A 27,808-nucleotide genomic window follows, 5' to 3' on the forward strand; every position below is an offset into this window, starting at 1 on the left:
CTACTTAGTTGGCAGAAGCTTTTAGGAGCACAAGAGATCTATTCAGTCTATTCAGGTGTAATTGCACATTAAAGTACTGTATAATACTTAAAATATTGTAGTGTCCAATTTTTTCGGAGAATATTTGTTTATTCCTGATGATTATTTTGCATGTTAGGCTCTGATTAGGTTCAGCTGTTACAATTTAAAAAGAATACTAGCAAACGTGTGTGATATATTCAGCCGTCAAGAAAGTCAAACTTCAACCAAGTAATCAAGGTTGGCAACCATGGCCATCCATCACACTACTCATTGTTAGCATGATATAGCCTACACTGTAAAAAATGAATCATGCGTCTTGTAATTTTCATTAAAAAAATTGAGGGATCATTAAAAATATTATGTATATTTTATTAAGAAAATTGTGGTTCAGTTTTTGTTGAAAATATTGAGAACATTTCACTAATAACACCAAGAGATGTATTTTCCTATTTTTTTTAAGGAAACATACACAATTTTAAGGCTTGAATTGAGGAACTGATAAACCTCATAAAATTAAGGAAAAGGGGCTACCTATTTATTTTAAGAGAATTAGCTCATTTATGCGGTTTTATTTAGAGACACCATGCTTTGCACATGGCTGGAAATGGAGAGTAAATCTTGAAATAAAGTGTTATTTCATGTGTTTTTGAGTAAAGGGAAACATCTGTTAATGTTTAATGTTCAGGTATGTTTGACATTTGAAAGAGTTTCTATTATGTTAAGTTTTGATCGTTACCATTGTGCAGAAGAGTAGGGCTTATGGTTAGGTTGTGAATAACTGCATTTTTAAATATTTTGAAGCATGTTGTTTTTTACGTGTAACAATAACTCTGCTAATGATGCAGTAACAAGTAACAAGTGCAGTAACAAGTTTGATTCTGTGCTGTCCTAGCAGCATACAGTCTTATTATAAAACAATATATCTCAAAGTTTAATATAAACAGGTCATATCCATTCACTTGACTTCACACAATTTTGAGAATAAAAAATACTTAAAATAAAAAAAGCACATTTCACTAAAAACAATTAATTCATTATGTCTAAATAAATTAGGGCATTTTACATGATTTATTCAGGTAGATTCCATGAATGAAATCAAGCTTTAACTACTCAAAAATAGTATGTATAATATTGTTACCATAATTTTTTTAAGTAAATAGCAGTAACATTTTTTACAGTGTATGTTTACACCATCAAAATTAATGATCACTTAAATAAGAGAAATTTAAACAAAATGAAAATTACAGTCGTGGCCTGCTGTCAGATACAGACCTCAAAGGGCATTTCATTACATATGTCACACAAAGAATGTTCTTGTTGCCATTTTTTTTAAATTGATAATTGTATTTAGTTATTTCATTTAATTAACACTATCTGCTAACATTTAAAATTGTAAATATATTTTAACAATCATCAACCGTTTCAATCGTGACTTATACAACCAGTTAAATTAATGTAATTGAAAATATGAATTCAAATAAATGTACATTCTTTATTGTCACTAAAGCATATATACACAAGTATCAGAGTGAAGGTCTTGGATGCAATTATGTTGTGACAGGAAAGACCAGAATCCACAAAACATTAACTGCATAATATACACGTAATGCACAGTATTATCATGATATACATTACTATACAAAATGCACAATTACAAATACAGAATACATTTTAAAAATTCATATACATTTTAAATGTTGCAATGATTCTTTGAGCAGTTCCTGTTGCAGTACAATAGCAAAGCAGTGACTGGACACAAGCAGTCAGGGTTGTAATGCATTTAAATCTATGCATTACAACCCCCCCAATATTTATACCATGATCACATGAAAAATATGCAGACCCAAACTTCAACCCCCCCAATGTTCAAACCAAATCTACACCCTTGCAAGCAGTACAAGGATAGTCCACCCAAAACATGAGCATTCTCTCATCATTTACTCTCCTTCATGCCATCCCAGATGTATATGACTTTCTTCTTCACATAAACATAGACAAAGATTTTTAAGGAAATAATCCATCTCTGTGAGTCCATAATACAAGTGGATTGTAACCCATGTACGTAAGATTTTTAATAGTTAAAACAGTTTACATTATTATTATTTTATCTAGCCTATTGTTTGACTTCAGAAGGCATTGATTCATCCACTGAGGACGCATGGATTACCGTCACGCTCACTGTGTGTGGTTTAAAGCGTCTTTAGGACTCGCAGAGATGGATTAAAATGCATCTGGGACAGCATGAGGGTGAGTAAAATAAGAGAGAATTGTATTTTTGGGTGAACTATCCCCTCAACATTCATATGCTATTGGTATGCTAATCCAAGATCAGCATAGACTAATAAGAATAAAGTGAAACCTCTTGTGTACTTGCGAACTATGTTTGTTTTAATCTAGAGGAAATTTAAATATTTGCTAGTTTATATTAAAATAAATCAGGTGTCTGAAGATCAAGATCCCAGTCATTCAAAGGTGATGTGTCTGAACAGAGTAAGATTATTGTCTGAAAGGGACAGTGGATCTCTGGTACTATCACTCCATCCTCTGTGTCAGCATCAGAATTTTGTTTATGGAAATGTTGCTCCACTCCCTGGAAAATGAGAGAAGAAATGTATTATAATCTAACAATACAAACTGCTTTGAACTCCCCATACAGTAACACGTTGCAGACTTAAAAGATTTATTATATTTATATTTAAGGGATTTTACAGTACTAAATATTTACTTCGGAGTCAAGCAGCATTTATCATCTGTAATACTGTTGTGTAACCAGTAGATGGCTGTACTGCCCTATATATAAACATATGGATGTGTATTCCCTAGTTGCTGGATGTTTCCAGTCATAATTACTTGCATGTATTAAGTTTTTAATGTGGACATATATTTATTATTAAAGACTATTAAAGATTTAACATTTGTCAAAGAAATGTTCATTTGAAGTGCACTTTTTTCATTATTATTAGTCAAATATGGACACAGAAAAAGCAATTTGTTACTCATACTAGATACATATAATAGCTTTATCAGTCATCTTTATCACACAAAAGTAATAAGAATAAATATTGCAACCAGGGTGATACTTCAAAATAATTGAGTGTTTACATATTACGAACAGAGACGTGGTCTGTGGTCAAGTCGTGTCTCTCCTCTTTCAAAAACTTTGCATCGCAAATTAATCAGCAATTGAGAAATTCAGGTTTAAATAGCTTTATTGGCATGGTAAAAAAGGCTTTACATTGCCAAAGTTGAATCAGGCAGTGATTGACAGTGCTCTGGTCCTATGGCATCGGTCATTGACTGATACAGTACAGATAGGCTACTGTACAGTACTCTAGCTCAATGTTGTTTGGGGTGGCTGTGGGGAAATATGATCTAATCGAAGCAAATATGATCTAATCGAAGACTGTAACCGAATGTAGATAAACAAGTCATGTAATGATCGGGCTAACAGTTAAATCAAGACAACACAGCTGTATAATGTTATGGGCTCTCACTGAGCTCTAAAATGCCTCTCCACCTGAAAAAAGCCAGTACTGTATTATAAATAGTATTAGTATAGTATTAAAAAAAAACAAAAATCAGACTCACCACGAGTAGGCTAACGTTATCCAGTATCCTCCTGATATAGCGACGATGACTAATGATAAATATCATTCGTCTGTACTATTCCTTCTATAAGAGATCATCTCAACAATATAGTGTAGCAGCAAATAAATACAGATATAAACTTAATATCACTAAAATGAAATAGAAAGCTGCGATTACAGACGCTCACATCCACACATAAACACTGACGTCTTCACTTCCAGGTCACGAAGCGATCAATCAAAAGCTCAGTAACCAATGAGAACACACTGCTACTATCCCCGCCCCCACGAGAGAAATGTGTCAGAACGGTGAACGAAAACTCAGGGAGCATAAACGAAAACTTCAGAAGTGTAAATGAAAACTCTGGAAGCGCATTTGTAAGTTCAGATCAGCGATTGAAATATGAGAAATTGTTAGCAAAACATGCAGTGTATTAAAAACGAAGTCAAAAAATTTGCCTGCGATTTATTCTTTTTCAGTTTTAGAGATAATTTATTTAGTTTCAATTTATATTTTCATTAGTTTCTTGAAAAGCTACGTTCATTTTTATTGGCACAAGAATAGCTCCATACATTATGTTGATTTATTAGGGACAAGAAAATAGATTTGTCAAATTTGAATGACGTTTGAACATTTTTTGTTGAAGATTTCATTAACAAAATTAACACTACCATGCACAGGGTTGCCAGATTGCACAGATAAAGTAAAACACATGGCAGAAAATTAATCCATTTAAGAGAAAAGCTGTTTAGGGGATTTAAGCTCCAAACCATGAATTTGTGACTATTACTATTACATAGATAACAGAAATGACAATACGATGTCCTGTAAAGCGGTTTTGAAAAGTTGTGTATTGTGCAAAGTGCTATACAAATAAAAATGACTTCTAAAAAAGGTTCTCACCAATGACTACTTCCTTTACAATCAGGCGTTGGACACCAATCTTCCCATTGACCCCTCTCCAATTCATAACACATGCCACAGCAGTTGTTAAAGTGGCTTTCAGGTCAAAGCCACCAACCAGACCCAGATAGGTAATCTGATAGGAAAAAAACATTGTGTAAGTGGTTGATGTATGCATTAAAATAGACCACCCTTAAATTGAAAATGCTGTTATATTCAAAAATGAACTATAAACTATCAATTACTCCATCTGAAACCATTTTCTAGGTTTTTAATATGGAAATTCTTGTCACTGCCCCACCCATACTGCACATTAGGGCTGGGCGGTATGACAATATATACCATAGCAATAGTATATAATCTCTATCGTTAGAAATGTGCTATATCGTGTAAAACATATATGCGTAGCACAGCACTTTTGAAACTTTAGCGATGAAACGCATGTACGAGAGAATAATGTGCAGGACATACTTGATGTTAAAGGGATAGTTCACCCAAAAATGAAAATTACCCCATGATTTACTCACCCTCAAGTCATCCTATGTGTATTTGACATTGTTCTTTCAGAAGAATTCAATCAGAGTTATATTAAAAAATGTCCTGGCTCTTCCAAGCTTTATAATGGCAGTGAATGGCCGTTTAAATGGCCGAATGGCCGTTTTTATCGAAGCGCATTCATCCATGATAAAAGTGCTCCACACAGCTCTGGGGGGTTAATAAAGGCCTTCTGAAGCGATGCGTTTGTGTAAGAAAAATATCCATTTTTAAAACTTTATCAATTTAAAATAACTAGCTTCTGGCAGACGGACATGCGCATCAATTTACGGCGAAAGAGGAACACTTGATGATGTATGACGTATTGACGAATGCAGAAGCGCAGAGGATAGAGCAAAACAAAACACCAGTCACGAATTATAAGTCAAAAACAAGAATTTTTAAAGAGAAATGTCGGAGGAGCTTGAGTTTGTTGCACAGCCCTGTTTGTTTGAACCTCGAGAGGCATCAAAGCTTACACTATTTCTACATCCTACGTCATACATGCATCAAGTGTTATTCTTGTGGCGTAAGTCGACTTGTGTAGGCCGTCTGCCGGAAGCTAGTTATTAGTTAACTAGTTAAGTTTTAAATATGGATATTTTTCTTACACAAACTCATGGTTTTGCTTCAGAAAGCTTTTAATAACCCCCCAGAGCCATGAGGATTACTTTAATCATGGATGGATGCACTGGACAGAATATATGGACAGAAACGGCCATTCACTGCCATTATAAGGCTTGGGACGGACATTTTTCAATATAACTCTGATTGTATTCATCTGAAAGAAGAATGTCAAATACACCTAGGATGACTTGAGGGGTGAGTAAATCATGGGGTAATTTTAATTTTTGTGTGAACTATCCCTTTAAGCACAATAAGTCAAGAAAAACAACTTAATGTGGTGCACATGCTGACTTACACAGCTATAGTGCACACAATTCAGTTATCTTTCTTTTGTCAAAATGACCATCGTGTGGAGTATTCATGTAAACAGTTGGTTATGTCTCAAGTGAACATAAGCAGTTAGGTGTAAACTAGATCTTTATTAGTATAATCAGTCTAATTAGCAGCCTAATATACTTATTGCTCTCTGTGCCATTAATGCTACTCAAACAAAAGAGAAAATAACTTACTGCTCTTGACTGAATAACTATTACACTGCATTCACGCGAAGCATCAGCGTCGATAATGGAAGGCGCGTCTGAAGCTTGGTGTTGACACAATTGTCATAGAGACAGCCAATCACATTACTTCCAGCTTGGACTGCAACGCGCTAGGATATTTGCATAAAGGCGATCTGATTGACTCAAGCCTTTGTTGGCGCTTGAAAAGTTGAAAATGTTTCAACTTCTGCCGCAGACAACGCCAGTGATGCAACACAATGGCCCCAAAATTCAGTTTGGCAACGCATGACATCAGCCATTCAAAGTAAATGAAAAAAATCGTTAGCGCTTCGCCCTGTGTGAATGCACCATTATAGCTTTAATAAGAACAGATTATATTAATTTCATACAGGGAAGACTATGAAGTATTTTATTTTTACATATGATTTTTTTATTTCTTTACTGTTTATAACTACTAGGCAACATTTTAGTTCTTACCAATTCTGATTTAGCATCAGGGTTCATCTTCAGCTCAGCCTCCAGGCACTGGAGAGACTCTACATCTTTTACAGGAAGACGATCTCTGAACTTGGCCCCATCATGGACATCAGGCCTTGGGCGATGTGTTGACTGTAGAATTCTCATAATTGTATTTTGCTGGTCAAGAAGCATTTCTTGTTTTGTCAATATCTCCCTCAGCAAAACTGCAATAAATGAACATGCATATTATCTGACTGACACATCAATCAAGCCAATGTGCTGCATTAGGACTTGATATATTCTCCAGAACAGTTTAGATAAATTTAATAGATTATTTTCTAAATGCCATATGTCCAAAGAACATTATTCTCTACAACCATTCATCGTAGCAATTAATCAAGAGTATTAAACCTGTGTTAACTTTAAAGGATTAGTTCACCTGAAAATGAAAATTTCCTTATAATTTACTCACCCCAATGCCATCCAGGATGTTCATGTCTTTCTTTCTTCAGTGGAAAAGAAATTAAGTTTGAGTAAAACATTTCAGGATTTTTCTCCACACAATGGACTTCAACGGTAACCAAATTGTTGAAGTCCAAATCAATGCAATTTCAAAGGGCTCTGCACGATCCCAGCTGAGGAATAGGGTCTTTACTAGTGAAACAATCGGTCATTTTCTAAAACAAAATAAAAATGTATATACTTTAACCACAATTGTTTGTCTTGTGCTGGTCTGCGACGTGCCAGGCATTACGTAATCATGTTGGAAAGGTCACGCTGGACGTAGGCAAAGTACCGCCCCATTGTTTACAAGCGTTGAGAAGGAGGATCGTTCAAATAATATTGTATGTTGAATGACATATTGATGTCTTTGTGTCAGTTTATTGTTTAAAATGGTCCTTTCGTGTGCATATCCTGGATGTTTAAATCAATGGGGCTTCCGCCTACGTCCAGCGTGACCTTTCCAACATGATTACGTAATGCCTGGCACATCGCAGACCAGCACAAGACAAACAATTGTGGTTAAAGTAAATAGACCAAAAAAATAAATGGGTCATCGCTATTAGACGGGACGAAGGGTCTACGTTCGTCATTCGGAGAGGCAGCACGTATGTCTGCAGTCAGCATTTTACCGCTGAGAACTACATTCCAGGAAGTTCGCGGCTGAAAGTTGGTGCCATTCCCAGTCGTTTCCCTTGGAACAATTTTTATGTACTCCCTCAAAGGCTGTCAGCTTCTGAGAGATCTGCCGTTCGACTTGGCGCGGATGTACGTGTTCAGGAGCAGCCGGTGGTCTCAGAAGACGCTGGACGTAGGCGGAAGCCCCATTGAATTAGTTGCTAACTATATTATTTACATTTTTATAGGTGCATTAGATGAGGCTCTGCAGTACATTGAAGAGCTGGAGGCTAGGCTGCAGAAAATGTCACTAGAGAAACAAACAACAATGAGCAGATCTTGTTGTTTCTGATCACACAATCAAATACTACACAAAGTTTCCCTCACAGGAAGTTTTCCAGGTGTTCTGGGAGTCTGTTTGTCCATCTGCCAGCAATCTTGTGTACTGGACTAAGGCACAGAGGATGGGACAGGAAGCATCCCCAAGCCCTAGCCCTGCACGGAAGATCCAGCTCATAGATGAACTGTTCATGTATTCCTGTCGGGTAGCTGCTGGACTGAGGGAACAAGTAATCTCTGACATTTTTGGGGTAAGCGTGGCCACAGTGAGTAGGGCCATTATCACCTGGGCTAACTACCTGTTCTTTGTGTTGGGTTCAGTACCCATTTGGATGTCCAAGCAACAAATATGCTTCTCCATGCCAGAGAAGTACAGTTTGTTCTGTCCAAACCTGCGAGTCATCCTGGATTGCACAGAAATCCGCTGTGAGAGCCCCACATCTCTGACACTCCACTCAGAGATCTTCTCCAGCTACAAGAGCACTACAACATTTAAAGGTCTGGTTGGAGTAGCTCCGTGTGGTGCAATGACTTTCATCTCCCAGCTTTACACAGGTTCAATCTCCGACAAAGAGATCACAAAGAAGTCCGGCATTTTGGACCTGCTTGAACCTGGAGATGAGGTCATGGCAGACAAGGGGTTCACAATCGAGGATATGCTCTCCAGTGTTGGTGCTAGACTGATCATTCCACCTTTCAAACGTGCTAAGCAGTTCAGCAAACAGGACTGTGATAAAACACAGGCCATTGCACGCCTCAGAATTCTGGTGGAAAAGGTCATTCGAAGGGTCAAGGAAAACCACATTTGGGATTCTGTTGTGCCACTCACCTTGTCAGGAAGCATCAATCAGATCTGGCATAATTGCTGTTTTATGATTAATTACCAGGGACCAATGTTTCTTGAGCAGTGAATGTATAGTATAATAGTATATATGTATAATAAATATTAGATATTTACACTGACAGTGTGATTGTTACAATAGTAGTGATAGACTTTCAATATTTAACATCATTAAATATCTTTTTACTTTTTTTTCTTTGTACTGTAACATTTGATCAAATGTATATTGTCATTATTTATACTAAGTTTCCTGAAAATAATTTGACAGACAATGAAATAGTTGACAACAAAATACCTTTTTTTAATAAGAATTCATTAAAAAAATGTCAACTCAGTTCTGCTGTTCATTGTTATTTCACACAATATAAATACATATACAATTAGTAAATGTGTATGCATACATATCATCAGATATATTACACAAGATCAAATTCAAAATATAAGCATGTATTCACCATTATGTACATAAATATAAATATATATACAATTGTAAGAATAAATCCACAGGTCATGTACTATAATATGAACAGAAACTGTCCATTTATACCACTGAAAGATACACATCCATATAAACACTATAATAGTACAAGTCTAGCTTGTCTTTCATTGATGCTATGAAGGCATCATCTCGCCAGATCCTCTGTATTGTGAAATCTGATTTTGTGTCAGTCACAAAGTCACACCACTGTAGACCAGTCACTGCAAGCTGGCCTTGAACCTGCCAGTAGTACTTGTGGGTCTCTTTGAGTTTGGCTTGTCCTCTTTGAAGTTTTATAAATGGAACCTGGGCAATGTTATCAGCAGATGTGCTTTTTACCTTCACTAGGCCAAATTGGAAGGTTTCAGATGGATCATGCACTCGTCCATCTGGACTGGCTCCTAGATGTGGTGCTTCTGGATTGATAATAAACCCACATGGTAGGACACTAACACTGGCTGTCTCAGAATATTTTCTCAAAATATCTGGCTCAAGTTCGAGGCCACGTTTCATAGCACTTGTCTGCCTCATGCCCTTGATGATTCTTACCGCTAATGACTGACCAGATGAATCGCCAACTACATGACAAACCTCCCTGAACCTGCTTGCAGTAACCCTTGATTGCCACATTTGTCCCCAAGCAGTACATTTTGACTGTAGTCTTGTGGCCTCTTTAATCTGACAAGCAGAACAATGGGTAACCTTTATACACTCCAGATGAAGTGATTGATGGTGTGTGGGCACATATTTAAAATTACAGCCAAACTGATAGCCAAGCACAGGTAGTGGGGGGAAATTAACAACAGGAACATCTGCAGCTATAGGGGGACATTGGTATGAAAGTGGACTACCACGAGGTACAGGACCAAACTGTGAGGGGACCAACTCTATTTTTGACATGCCCTCTAGTATGTGTGCCAGCAAAGGCTTTTGTACCAGAAGCCAAGACATCAGGATCTGGAAGGGGACCTAAAGAAATTAATACAAACTATTAGTATTGAACACATTAAGTTGTAGCTGAGTACACGTGTACACATACAGTGTTGTGTATTACCTGTGTAAGCCCTGTATAGGGTAGACTTGATTCCAGTCTTCCCAACTGACTTTGGCTTCAGGACAACAAGTTCACTCACTGCCTCTGGATGGACTCCCTTAGTATAAAACAAACAAATGCAGTGTTAAAGTATTCTGGAAACACTTTATAAGGTTATATACATTGACATTAGATTATGCATTAAGTCAATATAATAGGGCTGCAGCTATCGATTCTTTTTGTAATCGATTAATCTAGCACTTAATCGATCGATTAATCGAGTAATCGGATAAAAAAAAAAATTAAAGTGTTTTTAAACAACCAAAACAAATAATGCATAACGAAAATGATGTGGCTGTAAAATGATCAAGCATTTGGCTTTTATTTCTCAAAAAAAAAAAAAAAAAACGGGTATTTATTCCAACTCCAACATTTGGCTCCAAAACTAAGCCTATTTATTGCAATTTTTACCCATTTAGTGTTTATAAGTGCCTGTGCCAACAATTACATAACAATACAGTTAAGTCAACTTACTGTAAAACATGTATCTTCATTGCAGTTTGGTACGGCAGAAATACATACATTCATTTTCAATAGAACGCTGCATTTGGCTTGCATCACTTGCATTGCGGTGCATTTTAGGTGCTTCAAATTGCATGCGTTGGAGACACCTACACAAAGTGTAGCTTTGAAAAGGGGAATGTTTTATTGCAAATATGCATTTTGTTAAATAGAAAAAGAACAGCATTTTGTTTTTCACTTAGGCTTGCAAAGACTGCAATACAATATTTGTTCCTCCATCACGTCCCGGTGTATAGCCTACAGTGAATGCATGCTGAAATTATTGTTGCGTGGCTACATAAAAGTTTAAGCAGGTCTGACTGGCGCGTGAGAGAGACGAGGGTGCATGCGTGTGTGTGAAGGGGTTCTTTTTTTTTAGGCTATACTCTCTTGCAATTTAACGTGAATACGTTACTACTTAAAAACATAAAAGCTAAACCTCATATCTAGTCAAACCGCATCACGACATCGCTACAAATACAGTATGGGATTAAAATCAGCGAACATCAATGTATAGGCTTAGGCTACGTTACCTTGTTTGAGCGACGCTTGGTGAAACGGCAAACTTTAGACATTCTCTGCCGTTTATGGACATCTTTACTCTCTGCCATCACGCCAACTAAATTCAAAATGTATCACGCGCGGCGCTATGGTGTGCTTCCTGAACATTGAACAACGGTCCGTCCGTGTGAAACAATCAGATCCCTGCGCGTATAGTGCGCGTCATAGGAATTTAACGAGGCTTCGAGGCAGAGTTTTTGCCTCGAGGAATTTTTGTAATCGAGTTATTCGAGTAACTCGATGAATCGTTTCAGCCCTACAATATAATAATGAGTAATAACAGTAAACAGATTGTATTAATCTTGGGTGATGTTAATTTATACCTTTGTTACTTAATCTGCACTCTTGTGCATTATTAGTCCATAATGCTTTGATGTTAACATGTACTTACTTGTTTGTTTGAGTTGATACTATAGTGTTCTTACAAATTGCAGAAAAGAAAAAAAATACATGCCTGTGTTCTTGGACGATGCCATCTCTGTGGCTCACTCGTGCAGGCCAGTGGTGGTGGGACAGACTGTAAATTCAGCTGCACATAGTGGGCCGTCTGATACACAAGTGCTGTTAAATGGTTGCACAACCCTTTACCAGCTGCACAGTTGCACATATAGGCAGAAATACAAACAACCTCTTCTGTCTCCAATGACACCTGTTTGAGAAAACAAATAGTTTAGCTAATGAATTGTAATTTTATGCTGTGAGCTACATTAAAGGGATAGTTCACTTCAAAATGTAAATTAATACCGAAAACGTTTCTGTTGTCCTCATAGTATTTGTTGTCATATTTGTCAACACCCACTAAGGCTCCTGTCTTGATATCATTTACCCTGAGAAAGACATTTCAATTATGTCTTAAATCCCATTGACTTCCATAGTAGGAAAGAAAAAAATATTATGGAAGTCAATGGGACCAGTAAACTGTTTGGTTACTGACATTCTTCAAAATATCTTCCTTTGTGTTCAACAGAAGAAAGAAATTCATACAGGTTTGAAACAACTTGAGGGTGAGTATATGATGACAGAATTTTAATTTTGAAGTGAACTATCCCTTTAAGTGCTGTTAATTGAAAGCTGCAAACAGCAGCAAAAGCAGGAAAGACAGCTGTAGTCTGCAACCGCAGAAGCAATGAAAGGGACATAACTAAAAACCAACAAAGAAAACCTTAAGACAGGTGAAACTAAAATAAAGGGAAAAAAATCTGCAACCGCAGTAACTTGATATCAGAACGATCTGAACTAACTCATATAAGCCAACAGGCATATTACATATAACCTCAAGTGTGTGGGGCTCCACATTTTTCCTCATAGACCGATAACACCTAGCGCTCACTACCACCTTGCGATCAAAAACATTAGAGACTGAACACATAAAAATGGTAAGCAATTAGCATTCATAATGTAGCAAGTGCTAGCGCCAGATAGTTGTCAACTTACCTTGATAATTGTGAATAAATTCCTCAACGAAGAATTTATAGCCCTTGCTCAGCCTTGCTTCTTTAACTGTTGAGTGCCGTCCAACAATTCTGTCAACATCCTCAAATCTGAGTCGTGGCAGTGTCGAGAGAGAAGTTGTGAAATAACGCTCCATGTTCGCTCTATATGAAAACACCGTAGTTTCGGAAAATCCGTTTACCCGACGTGACGTAGTTTCCGGTTGCGTGTGAAAAAGGCGAATCATGCTGTGTCGTTTTCTGTACCGCCAATAGACGAATCCGACGAGCGTTCTGTGTAGGCTGCCATCTTGTGGCGACGCCATTACTGAGCTGTTACTAGTATGTAAACAAACCTCCGTGATAACGCAAACGCACCCTCGATGACAGCTACAGCCAGGCAGTATGACTTGTTGGGTTGATGATGTTAGACAGTGGCCTCCAGTCACAGATGAAGGTACAAACGATCTTACAGATTATTTATGAAAATAGCTTGGCAATAACTATGCTAGCTAAGCAAGCTAACGAGGAAACTATTAAAAGATCTGTCCATTTGGCAACAATAAATAAATGAATGATATCAAATAAACGAATTCATGTTTTTCATTTGTGACCATTATTTATCTCATTTTCACATTTCAAAAGGAAAGGGTAAGGTACAGCTAACTGCTAGCGTTGTTGGTTCTCAGAGTGAGAGTCACAGTCAAGCAAATACAGTAATGTTACTACTGCCCCAACGCGCCCCTTCGGTTGTTTTAAAGGTATTCAAGGGTACTTTCTCCTTCGCCGGGCATCCGATGATCAATAAAATGCCAACTACAGGTCACTGATAGAGGGTCAAAAAAATTATCTGAGCTCCGTATGGGTTGGTCAAATAATGCACACTCTACCAGATGATAAATACATAGTTCTTAAAGGACCTGTCCGATTTTCACAGACCATTAACAACACTTATACTGTTCAAATAACTCTGCAGAGGAAGAATAGTAAAGTTGTAGATGTAACGTTAGTGACAGTCGTAAATCGCGGGCTGTTTATTCCAGTGGACGCAACCAAACCAATAGGAGGCAATGGCGCAACGCTACCCAGCAACAGCTCAGTTATGGCGCCCGCTTACTTCCGGTAGTTTCGCCGGATTCGTCTATAAACAAACAAATTATGAATTGAAGTTCTACATCCTTCCTACTAAACACACATAACCGGAAAGGAGGACAGGGACTTGTAATTTTTAAGATTACTGTGTGAGTAGATCCCTGTGTGATAGTAGTGGGTGTAAAACTCGTATTAGGCAGTGGGCCAGATTTGTCTACATCCCTTACGAAAAGAACTATAGTAATCCTATAAGATTTCTATAGTAGGCCTAGTGTATAATACTTCTGTGATGTTCTGTAATACCTCTATAGTACTTCTATAGTATGTCCCAAAATACTACAAGATTCCTATAGTTGTTTTTCATAAGGGATGTCTCATTCACATTAGCGTTATCAGTTGAAGGCTCGATTGATAGGCCAATCGCGAACCTGTTAGACTCAATACAGACTGCAATCTGTGAGTTAGGGATAACGTTAACTGTCAGCACAGTCCCTCGGCAACTTCGTAGCCTACTACTGATCACCGTTTTACAAAAGGATTAATAGTTTGGAGTGAAGCATACATACAATTGGTAAGTGACATACGAAAGTTGATTGAGTTATAGGCTAATGTTACCGCTAACAGCTGCCGCGATGTCTTACCTGGAGATTCAACCAGGTAACAGAATATGTCTGGAAACGACACCTCCGGCCATTTGGTTGGGTCATTGACCCAGTTTTTAATTAAATAAGGGCAATCATAACCTATTGCAGTTAATTTTGCAATGTACAGTTGCCGGTTGGCAGGCGTCAATGATTCGCAATATTACATTTTTACCATTCAAATACACATGATGTTCGCAGTGTTTTCCTCCACGCCGACTCCACCCTCGCCACGCCCCCAACTATGACTAGATGCCGACTGTATGTATAGGGCCCTTGGCACGAGTCCACGAGGGCGCATTGAGAGGTATTTTTGGGACAGACTCGATCGTCAAGCCAGAAATAACGGCCTGGTTGTTGTTGGACAGGATAAATCACATTTTTGAGCTCCGACGTCTTATCTCCATGTCAACTACACAGCCTAATTTTACAGTTCTATATTTTAATATTGTGCATATCACCTGGGCATTAAACAATAGATATATCATGCTTATTTAAATGATGTATACAGTTGTTCATAATAATAGGCTACATAATGTTACATTTACATTTACATTTAGTCATTTAGCAGACGCTTTTATCCAAAGCGACTTACAAATTAGGACTAAATTAAGCGAGTCATCGGGAAGAGGCAAAAGCAACAAAAGAAGTGCTCAAAATACAAAGTTCAGGCATTCAGAGTAGCATAAGCCCAATAAGTGAGGTTTTAAAGGGAAAAGTTTTTTTAAATAAAATTTATGAGGTTAAGTGCTCACGGAAGAGATGGATTTTCAGCTGTCTTTTGAATGTTGTCAGGGATTCTGCATTCCGGATGAGGGTGGGGAGAGCGTTCCACCAGCAAGGAACTGTGAATGAGAATGTTCTGGAAAGTGATTTTGTGGCTCTCTGTGTTGGAACCACGAGACGTCGCTCTTTGACCGATCGTAGGCTTTATTTGAACTAAGATTACAATTTTAAAACATAATTTAAACATAATTTTTTTAATTTACAGGTTTCAATATTCATACTATGTTTACATATGACTCAGTAAAGCCCTGACATTCGGTTCTATTTATTTAATGGATCATAATGCGATCGTATTATTAAATGCGCTATTATTATGTTTGAGACATCAACCACTGGTCGATGACCATAATGTTTGTATAAACTGTAACGTTAGGTAACAACTGGTAAAATGTACATTTAGGTCATAAAAACCGTAATATTTTCTTCTCAGCCATGTCAACAATTATCCGTGAGTGAAATCTCCTCCCATCTGTTGTCTGATTGGCCTTTCGCAAGGATTCCTGGGTAGTTAAAGTGTGTGGAGCCTGCATCTATGCGGGCTTCGCGGAAGACCGCTTCAAGGGTACAAAGGGGGCGCTGCTGAGCACACTTCAGAGCGGTAAAATGCTGAATGGGACGGCCTACGGACTCGTAGACTCAGCGAGCACGCGCAATTCAAGTCCACGAGACCGAAAGTACGCATGAAGTGCACCATATGGGACAGGGCCTCTGTCAACATTAGCTAGCTAGACTCGACATTGACGATTGCCATTATTAACGTTAACTAGTTAGTTAAAACATTAGCAGCATTATGTCCCATATTAACTATGTTCTCTGCATTTTGATGCACACATTGTTTTCCACCATGTATTTTCATGCTTGTGCTTTCAGTTTTCTGCAAGTGGTTTGTATGCTTATTTAATTGTTCTATTTTATATTCTTTTAAATAGCATACCTGGCACATGTCTCTCAAACGTAAGTTCAAATATGAGCGGGTGCCACTGGTAGATGATGAAGAGGTGAGAAGAATGAAACAGAAATTTGGTCATCACAAAAAGCCTTTACAACAGGAAGAAAACACAAGCAAATGAGCCAAGGCATCAAAGGTCAGAGCATCTTCTTTGGTTTGCTGTATATCTATGTGTGCATGTTTTACACACAAGCAGTGTGGCCCAATGGTTAGCCCCTTAACCCAGCATGGTAGAGAATAGTCCCCCCTGTAAAGTGCTTTAAAGGGGGGGGGGGGTGAAATGCTATTTCATGCATACTGAGTTTTTTACACTGTTTAAGAGTTGGATTCCCATGCTAAACATGGACAAAGTTTAAAAAAATTAAGTTGTATGTTTGATGGAGTATTTCTGTACCAAAAATACTCCTTCCGGTTTGTCACAAGTTTCAGAAAGTTTTTTTCGAGTACGGGCCTGTGTGACGTCAGATGGGGCGGAATTTCCTTATACGGGTCCTAAGGGCACTTCTCCCGGAAGGGCGCGCGCGCACCCGTAGACCAGAGCGAGAGAGCGAAAGCAGTACGCCCATCAAAGCGCTGTGCTCGGCTTTAGGGAAGTATTTGCTGGATTTGCAGATCTAATGCTTAAGATGGAGCAGTCCCATCGATAAAGGTTCACGGTCGTGCGTTGGAACCGCAGGCGGTGAGTAAAACTGCTTCAAATGTCTGTGTGTTGTTAGCTATCGGCGCGTAAGCACAGCAAGTAAACAACATGATCACGTATAGTTAATGTATCTATGGAGCATGCGATGTATGGTGTGTGTATGTTTAAATACATTTGTTTAGCTGGCCACTGTAGGTGTCTGTTTGTTTATTGTAAAACCACTCCAAACAACAATACACAAAGAGTGTGAAAATCTGTTGAAATAAACAAATTATTTCATAATAAACCTAGGGGCCGTTCACACAAAGCGTGCTTCTTCATTGAAATGCACACACAAATGTTGTAAAACTCGCGCATGACATGGTGTTCTAAAAACACTGCGCTCAAGTTAAAATCATTTCTACTTTTAAAAAACTCTCGAGACCTTGTGTTTTTCCCCCATTTCACTGCCCATCTAACGTTTTTCTAAGCAAAAACGCGTTCTGTATGTATGCTCGTGATTCTTTAGCTCCGCCCACACGGCACGCCTCAAGTCGCTCGGTACAGCCTATCTTTCTTTTATAAATATAATAAAACTAAAGACTTTTTGGAGATATGAAGGATGCAATACTACTCTATAGGTACTCAAGATTAACATGAGATTGACTGAAACTGAGTGTTTCACCCCCCCCCCCCCCCTTTAAGTAGCTATGATAAAGTGCTATATAAAATGTAATAAATTATTATTAAGGGCTCATTTTTCATAAACATTAAAAAGGGGAAAAGCAACTGTCAAATGAGCAAATGTTTGTCATCCCTCTGTGTATGGATATTATTGGGGAGGATGATAACCTCAGTAGCGAGCCATGTGAAAGTCCTGCAGTACCAGTACCGGAAGACACAGCCAGATGCCCGAATGGTGGAGGAACGGATGATGAGGACATTTGCTTGGAGAAGGCGAGAGATTGCCAATGGGATGACTGTCAAAGAAGCCATTAACAAATATCCATTCCTTAAAGGTAGGGTAGGTAGGAATTGTCTAAAAAACTTATTTTCCAAATTTGTTTAAAATGTATTTATATATCAATACATAATTAAAATGTAAGTACTCTGAAAAAGAAAGTATAAAAATCGAGTGTCTGTAGACCTCTCACGACTGTTTTAAAGACAGCTCATTATTTCCATTCACTCCACCCCCTCCCTTCTGGGCTCCTTCCAAAGCCACGCCCCCAAAACACATGAACGCGCGACTCCGACCGCTGAGCTGGAGATGCATTATTTACCTGAGACGAGCGGAGAGGAAGGAGCGCAGTGCATGTAGTGACATCATGTCAGAATCACATGTAATAAAAAAAATCTAACTTTATCATTATGAATATAAACAAATAAGATGTATTTTAGTACTCACTATCAAGCTAGCATATTGATATTGGTAAAGTTTAAAATATATTTTTTTTGATTCGCTAACGAGCTAGTTATATCTATAAGGCAAAGCTAAAAACAGGTTGCATTGATACACATTTTTCCATTACCATCAGTTACACTGTGATGAAGATGAATTTCGTGTAAGATTCATAACATATATGGTGTTCTGCATGTAAGAGTTTCCATGATGAAAGCATTGTTGACTCTGATGAGGACTAACGTTACACTCCAGAGACAAGTAGCGCATCGTCAGCTCGAGGACAGGTCCGGGGTCGAGGGCGAAGCAGAGGAGGTCGTGCAAGCGGCCGTGCAACTAGGGTCCGAGGAAGTAGAGGCCGAGGACGGGGTGGTCGAAGTGCAGGGCAAGGAGCACTTCTTGGACATGAGGACATGAGGACCTGCGTCGAGTTTTGCATTCCGTTCCTCTTGAATTCCTCAAATCAAACGGGTGCGCGCACGTGGGCAGATCCTTAGCAAAAGGGTGGTTGCCATGGTTGCGAGAGAGAGACAGTCGCCTAAGCCAATCCTTTGTTTCGTCCCGAATGGAAATAATGAGCTGTGTTTAATACAGATTAAACGGTCTAGAGTCACTCGATTTTTATACTCTTTTTTTTTTTTCAGAGTACTTACATTTTAATTATGTATTGATATAGAAAGTTTAAATACATTTGGAAAAAAGTTTTTTATAAAATTCCTACCTACCCTCTATCTTTAAGAGTCCATGCGGGGTTTGTCTACATTTATTTCCTTACATTTGTGTTGGAGTTCATATTAAATTACTAAAGGCTCTCTTTGAAAAGGTGAACTAAGTAACTTTTTTACCTTAACTGAACAGCTTCGGAGTCATTGGAATGGTTATATTACTTATTTCGGGTTGAATGGTGGTCGTTTCGCACCCCCCTGGTGCCCGTGAGCGGAAAATCCGCACTTGCAACTTTGAGCCGGCGGGCCGCCGGCCGCCGCGTCAGGAAGTATCGCGTGATATCAGGTCTCGCGATGTAAACAATTGCTTTACGGCCAAAAGAAATCTGCTAAAATGCTGTCATTATTGCGCTCCCTCACGCTGTTTGAACCCGAATGAAGAAGACATTTTAAAGAATGTCCCGTCTGCTTTGATGCCGTTGATCTACTAGTAGGGGTGTCCCCGACTATGGATTTTCATAGTCGAATCAGAATCGTCATGTCTTGCTTATAGTCGACTAATAGTCGAATCATGTGTATGGGGATGGGGGTGGGGGTGGGGGTGGGGCTGGGGCTGGGGGCGGGGCTTTAACATTTCAAAGCCGCGATGTACAGAAAAATCACACAAAGATATAGAAGAAAATGTATAAAAACATTTTGGATCAATAAAACTAAGAAATAACATAAATAACTCCAGAAAGGCCACAGACAGGATTTGCATTTCACATACAAATCAAATTAAATCGGCTCTATACACCACAACATCAATAAACCGAAAAAATAAACAATTAATTTACTAAATTAAATTAGAACAGAATATACCTTTCTAATAAATACAAAACGAAATAAATCAGAATCAAGTCACAAGATGAGCAAATGTGTGCAAAATGCCTAAAGTGCAGGGGAACATATATTCAAAACACAAGCCACAAATAGTTAGATTAGATAACCCTGACAGATCAATAAATAAAATAACGATAGTAGCCAATTTTCAACTTTGTCTTTTTAACTGCAGAAACAACAATAAATGCTAAACTGGAGTGGCAGTCTTTTTAGCTAAAAATGTTCACACTCACAGCATCCAAAAATCTAATTAGAACCGGCTAAAAAGTTTTTAAATCACTTGTACCCTACCTGATCGAGAGAACAAATCCAATCTTTCACTCTGTCTGTGTCCGTTGGAGTCTTTTCAAATTGTGCGCGCGGATAAAATACATTCTAACGTGAAACTTGTTAACGTTGGCCGGCAGAAGTGCGATCATGGTTTTCCTGATGCTAAATCCAGTCTTGGAGAATAACCTTTCTGACGGTGTACATCCACACTTTATATTTTCTTATCCCAGACATTGTTATTTTAAAGATTTAAATCCTTGCCGCCAAGACGCTCCTCTGTCGGTTACGGATTGAAAGTGAAACTTAAATCTGTCACGCGGACGCGGGGTGTTTGGATTTATTTACGCACGTTAAAAAATATTTATTAAAAGCTTATTTCTTTGCACATTTTTATATACAGCATTATCATAATAGGCTGAATATTAACATATTGACAGAAAACCGGTAGTTCTACGTGAAGTCAGAACCTACGCGCCCTCATATAGCCAAGTGGCATGATCCTCGTTTCATAACACCTCTGCAAAGATTCGACCATGAGATCGGTAGTCGAATCAGGCTCCTCCAATCGAAGCATCGAATCTTCGACTATTTGGGGTCACCCTAGCCTCTGGTGTCTGAGAATCGCCAACAAGTTTTTACAACAGTGTTGTCAAATATCTATTCCGAAGCTGTAGGGGGAGCTCTAGAGAGAAACCTGCGAGCAAAAAGCAAGAATACAGCGAAGAAATCCCGAAACTACTGAGCCCTGCTTTAATTTTAAAATCCTATGATAATGTTGTGACATGTTTCCCGTTTGTTTGTGCTGTGTTGCAGCTATTTCAGGAAATGGGCCGGCTTCATGATGGAATGAATATCTGCCGAAGATTCGAAGATGGCTTTAAGGTCCTAGTACCCAAAGTGCTTAGATTGACTCAAAGGAAATCTCCCCTTGCAGATCTGGCTTTGGAGGAAAGAGAGGCTGCCCTCACCGAAGATGTCCCTGGTAAGTGACTCACTGATCAGCCATGGTCACCCCTAGTGTTGTGGAGCCATTTAAGCTTAATTTCTTTTCTATTTGTCTTCAGACAAGATAAGGTCTTTTTTTTTTTTTTTTTACTTAATTTTCAGGGATTGATTTCAGAGCTGCAATCCTGCTGTTGCCGATCCTGTTCAGGGAGAAAAATGACATTCTCATCATACTTGGGGAGGTGTGTAATTTGCATATACTTTTTTGTTTTGTTTACATTACTTCCCACAGAGACTGGGAGAATTATATGCATTCCTTGGATGTCTTATTTCATAATACAGAGTTTCTAGCTATCAATGCTGGGCCTTGGTGTGGACATGGGGGGCCGCATAGTGCAAACCTCACTGCAGCAGTGAGAGAGAGCTGTGCAGTACAACAAAAATATGGTGTTTTTTGAAAATTAAACCATGTAAACCTATTCTGGTACAACCTTAAAATACAGTTATGAATCTGAAAAGGAGCATAATATGGGCGCTTTAAGGTCTTTACTTACCGTAGACCTTTTTTTAGTGTGTGTGTGTATGTATGTATGTGTGTATATATGAAGAGTTCAGATGCAAAAGCCTCTAAGTGCCATCTGAATTTTTCTTTTAGAATGATCATTTTTAGCAATCTCGTATATTTGAGTTCAGTAATTTCACTTAAATGACAATTAATAGGTAATTTGCATTGACATTTAAGTGAAATTATTGAACTTAAATATACGAGCTTGATAAAAATGATCATTCTAAAAGAAAATTTCAGATGGCACTTAGAGGCTTTTGCATCTGAACTCTTCATATATATAAAATATATAAAATATACATACATATATATATATATATATATATATATATATATATATATATATATATATATATATATATATGAACAGTAGTTGTTTTTTTGTTGTTTTTTTAATGAATGTTTGTGGTAGATTTCTGCATTTTAACTACTTTATGATCTCTTGCAGGATCAGCCACCATCGCCATATCTTACTGTACAACTCGACGCTGTCGCTGACTGGAGGAGTGTGCTGACTCAAAGGGTCCCTGCAGTGGTCAAACTGGATGGGCAGTCAGTCTGCAGGGCGCTTGGTTTGGAGGAAGGTGTTATTGCTGCTTTTTGTGCTTACTTCATCTACAACGTGGTATATCCATCTCGCCTGAAGAACACCCTGATTTTCATTCAGCAATATGTTCTAAAAATGTCTGAGGTTGGTGATAAGCCTCTACCTGTTAGTGTGACCAGGGTAATCAACATTTTATTTTGATCAAGAACCGCAATGCCTACACCATTCAGCTGTCCTAAATGCTCTCGAAGAGCCTTCACATTGGTGAAGTTAATCCAGCACATCGGACTTGTTCATGCACATGAGCCACATTTTACCATAACGTGTGGGCTTAACAACTGTCAATCAACATTTTCTAAATATGAGTCCTTCCGACGACATATTTACAGGAAGCATAAATACATTATAGCCAGATGAGCCACTGCTCAAGATATCCAGGAAACAGTAGTGGGCGAGGAGGAGCAGGGGCCCAGTGATGCTGTCAATCCTCCTGAACCTCCTGAGATGAATGAACTGTTAGTGCAGTTTAGAGAGAATCTTTTTGGCTTTATTCTGAAATCGAGGGGAAAAAAACACCTTTCTCAGACTGTTCAACAAGAAATACTGGATGACGTAAATTTTTTGTTTGACTTCTTTAAAGCAAACTATGATGCATTTCTAAAATATCATCTTGAAAAAAATGGCTTCAATGTGGAATCTTGTCCTGGACTTTATGAAGTTCTGCAGTGTTCTGACTTTTTTTCAGAGGCATCAAAACTTGTTAGGTCTCTAAATATGTTGAAAAACTACTGCAAATCCAACCTTGAAATGACTGAACCTGTAGACTACGCACTGAGAGACCCAAGTGGTCGTAAAGTTGGAAGCTACTCTTATGTACCCATTTGTGATGTACTTCAGAAATACTGCTCTCATGAAGATGTTTGGGATTCTATGCAGAGAGAGCGAAACTGTGAAAGAGATGAACATGTTCTAACTGATTATAGAGACGGATTTTATTTCAGGAACCACAAGGTATTTGCAGATAATCCAGATGCTCTAAGGTTACACCTATATGAGGATGAATTTGAGGTGTGTAATCCGCTTGGTTCTAAATGCAACAAGCACAAACTTTGTGCATTCTACTACACTGTTGGAAACGTAGGTTCAAAGTACTGCTCACAGTTAAAACATATCCATCTAGCTTTGCTTGTCCGTTACGTTCACGTAAAAAAGTTTGGTTTAGATGTAATTTTGAAGCCATTACTTGATGACCTTAAGAAACTGTCATCAGAGGGACTTAATATCATTGTTAATGGCATGGAGAAGCATGTTTTTTGGAGCTGTAGCTGCAATATTGGGAGACAATCTGTCATCTCACATGATAGGTGGATTTGCCATGTCTTTTAAGGTGCTGGTCGAATCTGTAGATACTGCATGGCTACTCACTCTGAGATGAAAAAGAACTTCAGTGAATCTGATTTTGTTTTAAGAAATGTTGATGTACACAGATACCATTTAGAATGTGTAAAACAAAATCCAGAAAACAAAGGAATGTATGGAGTTCGTGGTGGATGTGTATTTGACCAGTTAGATTACTTCTAATTACTTTCTTGGAGGGTGTAGCACCGTTGGTATTGAGGCTTGTTGTATGCAAAGCTCTTCAAGAAAAACATATAACCATACAAGAACTAAATGATGAACTAAGAAAGATGTCCATTGGACAAAATTATAAGACAAATAAGCCTGTGGCTTTCTCAGAAAATATTTTACATGGATACAGCGTTGTTGGATCTGCTTCACAGAAGTGGTATTTATTCCGCCTACTTCCTTTCTTGATGGCACACAGGTTACCTGAAGGCTGCAGTTACTGGCGGATCTATTTATTGTGTCGTGAAATTGCCGACATTGTAATGGCACCGGTTGTAAAAAAAGAGTCCCTTCTTCTTTTTGACCAATTAGTTTCTGAGTTTTTGTGTGGCATGGAAAAAGAGTTTGGAAATGTGATAACTCCAAAATGTCATTACTTGATCCATTATTCTCGTCTAATGTTGTCCTACGGACCTTTACGGTCTTTGGGCCCTATCTTGCACCCAGCGCAATTGACTTTGTACACCGACGCATGTTTCATTCCTATTTTGCACCCGCGCAAAGCGTGCTTTTCCCTCCACAGAAGCACGTCGCTAAACTAGGGAATGAACTTGCGCTCCCTGGGCGGTTCAGCGCAAAAAAGGAGGCGTGATCCGGCGCAAACAATCCCTGGTGCTATTTTACTGTTCCATAAAACAATTGCGCCACTGGCCAGAAACGCGTCGCGCGTTGTTCATTATGCTATTTTAAGGGCGCATGCTTGACCATAATGTATAGCGTGCACAACGCGCATACACTTTGATTCTCTAATCTACACAGAAGCAGCAGTTTTCATTTTTGCAAATCATATTATTACAAACGATAGATAGATAGATAGATAGATAGATAGATAGACAATTTATTATAAAAGCATACATCTAGCTTACACATTTACCCACATTATTATATACTGTACCTGTTTAACCGAAGCTAATTTGGGTGTGTTTCTCCATCCCCAATGTCACTTCTCTCTCTTTTACGGCCGTGACGAGAGCGTTGCTCTCCTCGGCTGTGAACCGCTCCTGGCGCGCTCCTGGCAAATCCGCCGTTATAATAGCAATACGCCAAGGAAAAAGCGCGTCTGCTCTTAAAGGGAATGTGAGATGTCGCTCTGATTGGTTTATTTCACGTTACGCCCAAACCACACCTATGAATAATGAAGCTACTTCAGACCAACCCATTTTAGATTTGCGCCGGGCGCAAGAGTCATGTATCCCGCCGGGAAAATAGCAACAGCGCCGAGACCCGCCCTCAAAGTTACTTGCGCTTTGACACTTGCGTTTCAGATCGTTAAAATAGGGCCCTTTGTGGTGCATGAGATTTGAAGGGAAACATCAGTATTTCAAACAGGTAGCTAGTTCCTCAAGGAACTTTGTCAATGTTACATCAACTTTAAGCAGCCGCCATCAGTTTAGACAGTGTTGGGAATTTTCCTCAACTAATATGTTTGGGGAGTATGAGAGGGTTATGGGACGCAGTGTTAACACACTGTTACAGTCTCTTCCTTCAGCTCTTAGGCATTCCATAATTGTTAGTGAGCGGTACAAACATGTCAATTTTCAGGACATTACACTCAACCGAGTAACAAAGGTTGTGATTAACAGTGTTAAATACTGTGTGGGAGATGTCTTTGTTGTGGGTCATTTGCACTGTGAAAAAATACCTTTGTTTTTTCAGGTCAAATATATTCTAAACATAGACACAGATTGGGCGTTATGTGGAAAACTATTAATTCCTCTTTCTTTCTGTCATCACTATTACGCCTACTTGGTGAAATATGAACAGGACTGGACTGTCCTTGGCCCTTTTTGAGGTGATGGATTTTCATGCTTTGGATACATACTGTGTCGATGATAAAGTGTTTGTTAGTATGTGGCATTTATGTTAAGCTGTGTTGGGAGGGTTGTAGAGCGTTGTGGATGAGCTCAAAGCTTGTGTTTTTTAATCCAGAACACATCAAGTGTCATGTAGTTTATCCGTTAAGTGACTCTCTTTACTTTGGTGTGGTGTGCTAAAGTGTTTTGCTTGGTCTTTGATAATAAACTTATGTTTTTCTGCACTATATTGCTGTTCTTATTAGTGATGTTCATGAAATTGAAAGAAGGAAAAGATAAATGGTTCCATTGTATTTATTCCCTGCCATGCATCTATTCTCTGATATCCGCTGTTCATTTTGTTTTTGGAGTGGCAGTATGAAGTTGTCAGTTGGTCAATGAAATGCTTCTTAAAAAATTTATTTAATTTTTTTAAAATGTTTTTTATATCAGACATGACATCCTAAACATTGTGGCATTTTATTTTGTGATGTTACATTGTATGGTTGTGAGATGAATTATAATTGAATCTGTGAATTAAACTGTTTTCCATTTAAGGACTAAAATAAATGTCTAAAATTCAGTTAGTTGTTGTTTGCCTTTATTTTCTTTCACTCCTTAAGGAATAAAAATGAACTTTTTTGCCACCTAAAGGTACAAAATGGCTTTGTCACTGGGCCTACCTTAATGGGACAAAATTTTACCTTTTTCCAGAGGTACTTTATTGTACCTTTGTCTAAGGTACATTATTGATCCTCAAAGGTACAGTATTGGCCCTTAGAAGGTACAAACAAGTAAGGTACAAATTTGCTCCTCTAATAATGTACCTAAGGGTACCACCCCAGTGACAAGCTTTTGTTCCTTAAAGGTACCGTTTTGTACTTTTTTTTTCTGAGAGTGAAGTTGACAATAAAAATTTAAGGCAGCGGGGTAACAAAGTTTAAGTTGACTCAACAAATTGTTTTTTTTTTACAGTGTACATTAAGGTTTTATGTTATATTTAATGTTAAATGAATGTTTATTACATTTTTAAAATTCAATGTGTGTTAATTACCATGATCGTGTTTAATGTTTGTGCGAATGACACTGCCGTAGGCTGTTAACTTGTAGAAGAGCTGCTTGTGATAAGCTTTGATCATGTGACGCATCACTGCTGTGATGGTTGTCAGTGTATTATAATCGTACAAAACAGATATTAATACTTCAATAGGCCGGTAAATTAACATTATATCAGATAAGGAAATACGGTTTATTAGGCTACTGTAAATTTTTAGTTAGGTCTGTAAACCAATAACGTTGCTGCCGTATTTTTGATGGTAAAGTTCTGGCAACCACAGCTGCCGGCTTTTTTTTACCGTAAAAATTACAGATTATTTTTTACAGTGCATAGCCTACGTGATTTACCTTAATCCATATTTTCGCATTCGACGACGTATAGTCATCTCTGAAACGCCAAACAATCTTGTGATTTCCACAGCCTTTATTCCTCTCATCAGATACGTCTCGATGGTCTCTGCTGGGATGTTTTGACTTGGTCTCCCTGGCAACGGCGTTCTTCTTACTTTTTCCACCTGCAGTTGCCTCAGTACCTCACGCAGGTTTGTCATCGCAACGTTGTTGACCTCGGTGTCTGTAAGGGCCGATATTTCCCCCATTCTCTCCAGAAGATATTCCACCGTTGACTCGACAACATTTTCATCATAACTTCCCAATGATACATCTTCAGAGAGCGCACGCAAATGTAAAATTATAGCTTGAAAAACCATTTCCACCGTCCGATCTTGATCTCTTCCGTCTCAAAGCTCCGCCCACGCTACTTGACATTCATCCTTTGATTTAACATTTGCGATATAAGGTTTGAGCATTTGATTTATCATTTGCAATGTCCGTTTGAGCATTTGATTTATCATTTGCAATGTCCGTTTGAGCATTTGATTTACCATTTGCGATGTTGGTTTGAGCATTTGATTTATAATTTGAGCATCTGATTCATGATTTGAGCATTGACTTTTATATTTAATTATGACAGGTT

The 27,808-nt window shown here is 38.3% G+C and overlaps 2 protein-coding genes and 1 long non-coding RNA gene across 5 annotated transcripts; 1 reads left to right on the forward strand and 2 right to left on the reverse strand.

Moving 5' to 3' along the window:
* Window positions 1-1,495: 1,495 nt before the first annotated feature.
* Window positions 1,496-6,850, reverse strand: LOC311067218 (uncharacterized protein). Of its 2 annotated transcripts, XM_084088942.1 has the most exons (3): window positions 6,651-6,850; window positions 4,513-4,648; window positions 1,518-2,611 (listed from the first exon to the last, which is right to left on the reverse strand). In XM_084088942.1, the coding sequence occupies exons 1-3, from the start codon at window positions 6,822-6,824 to the stop codon at window positions 2,589-2,591; spliced, it is 333 nt and encodes a 110-aa protein (XP_083945068.1). In that variant the 5' UTR covers window positions 6,825-6,850; the 3' UTR covers window positions 1,518-2,588. The 2 variants fall into 2 exon arrangements, 1 of the variants encoding a protein (XP_083945068.1); XR_014603194.1 differs by lacking the exons at window positions 4,513-4,648; window positions 6,651-6,850 and adding an exon at window positions 3,610-3,866 and having other exon boundaries at window positions 1,496-2,611.
* Window positions 6,851-9,130: 2,280 nt separating this feature from the next.
* On the reverse strand, window positions 9,131-14,134 carry LOC311067219. Of its 2 annotated transcripts, XR_014603195.1 has the most exons (4): window positions 12,999-14,134; window positions 12,019-12,213; window positions 10,464-10,560; window positions 9,131-10,378 (listed from the first exon to the last, which is right to left on the reverse strand). It is a non-coding gene; the product is annotated as an uncharacterized lncRNA (long non-coding RNA). The 2 variants fall into 2 exon arrangements; XR_014603196.1 differs by having other exon boundaries at window positions 12,019-14,134.
* A 6,188-nt stretch (window positions 14,135-20,322) lies between these two features.
* LOC311067217 (uncharacterized protein) lies at window positions 20,323-26,407 on the forward strand. The gene is made up of 3 exons (XM_084088941.1): window positions 20,323-21,282; window positions 21,408-21,487; window positions 22,259-26,407. The coding sequence occupies exons 1-3, from the start codon at window positions 21,126-21,128 to the stop codon at window positions 22,556-22,558; spliced, it is 537 nt and encodes a 178-aa protein (XP_083945067.1). The 5' UTR covers window positions 20,323-21,125; the 3' UTR covers window positions 22,559-26,407.
* The last annotated feature ends 1,401 nt before the right edge of the window (window positions 26,408-27,808 follow it).

Source organism: Abramis brama (assembly GCF_963993115.1).
Source record: "Abramis brama genome assembly, chromosome: 17".
NCBI lineage: Eukaryota > Metazoa > Chordata > Actinopteri > Cypriniformes > Leuciscidae > Abramis > Abramis brama.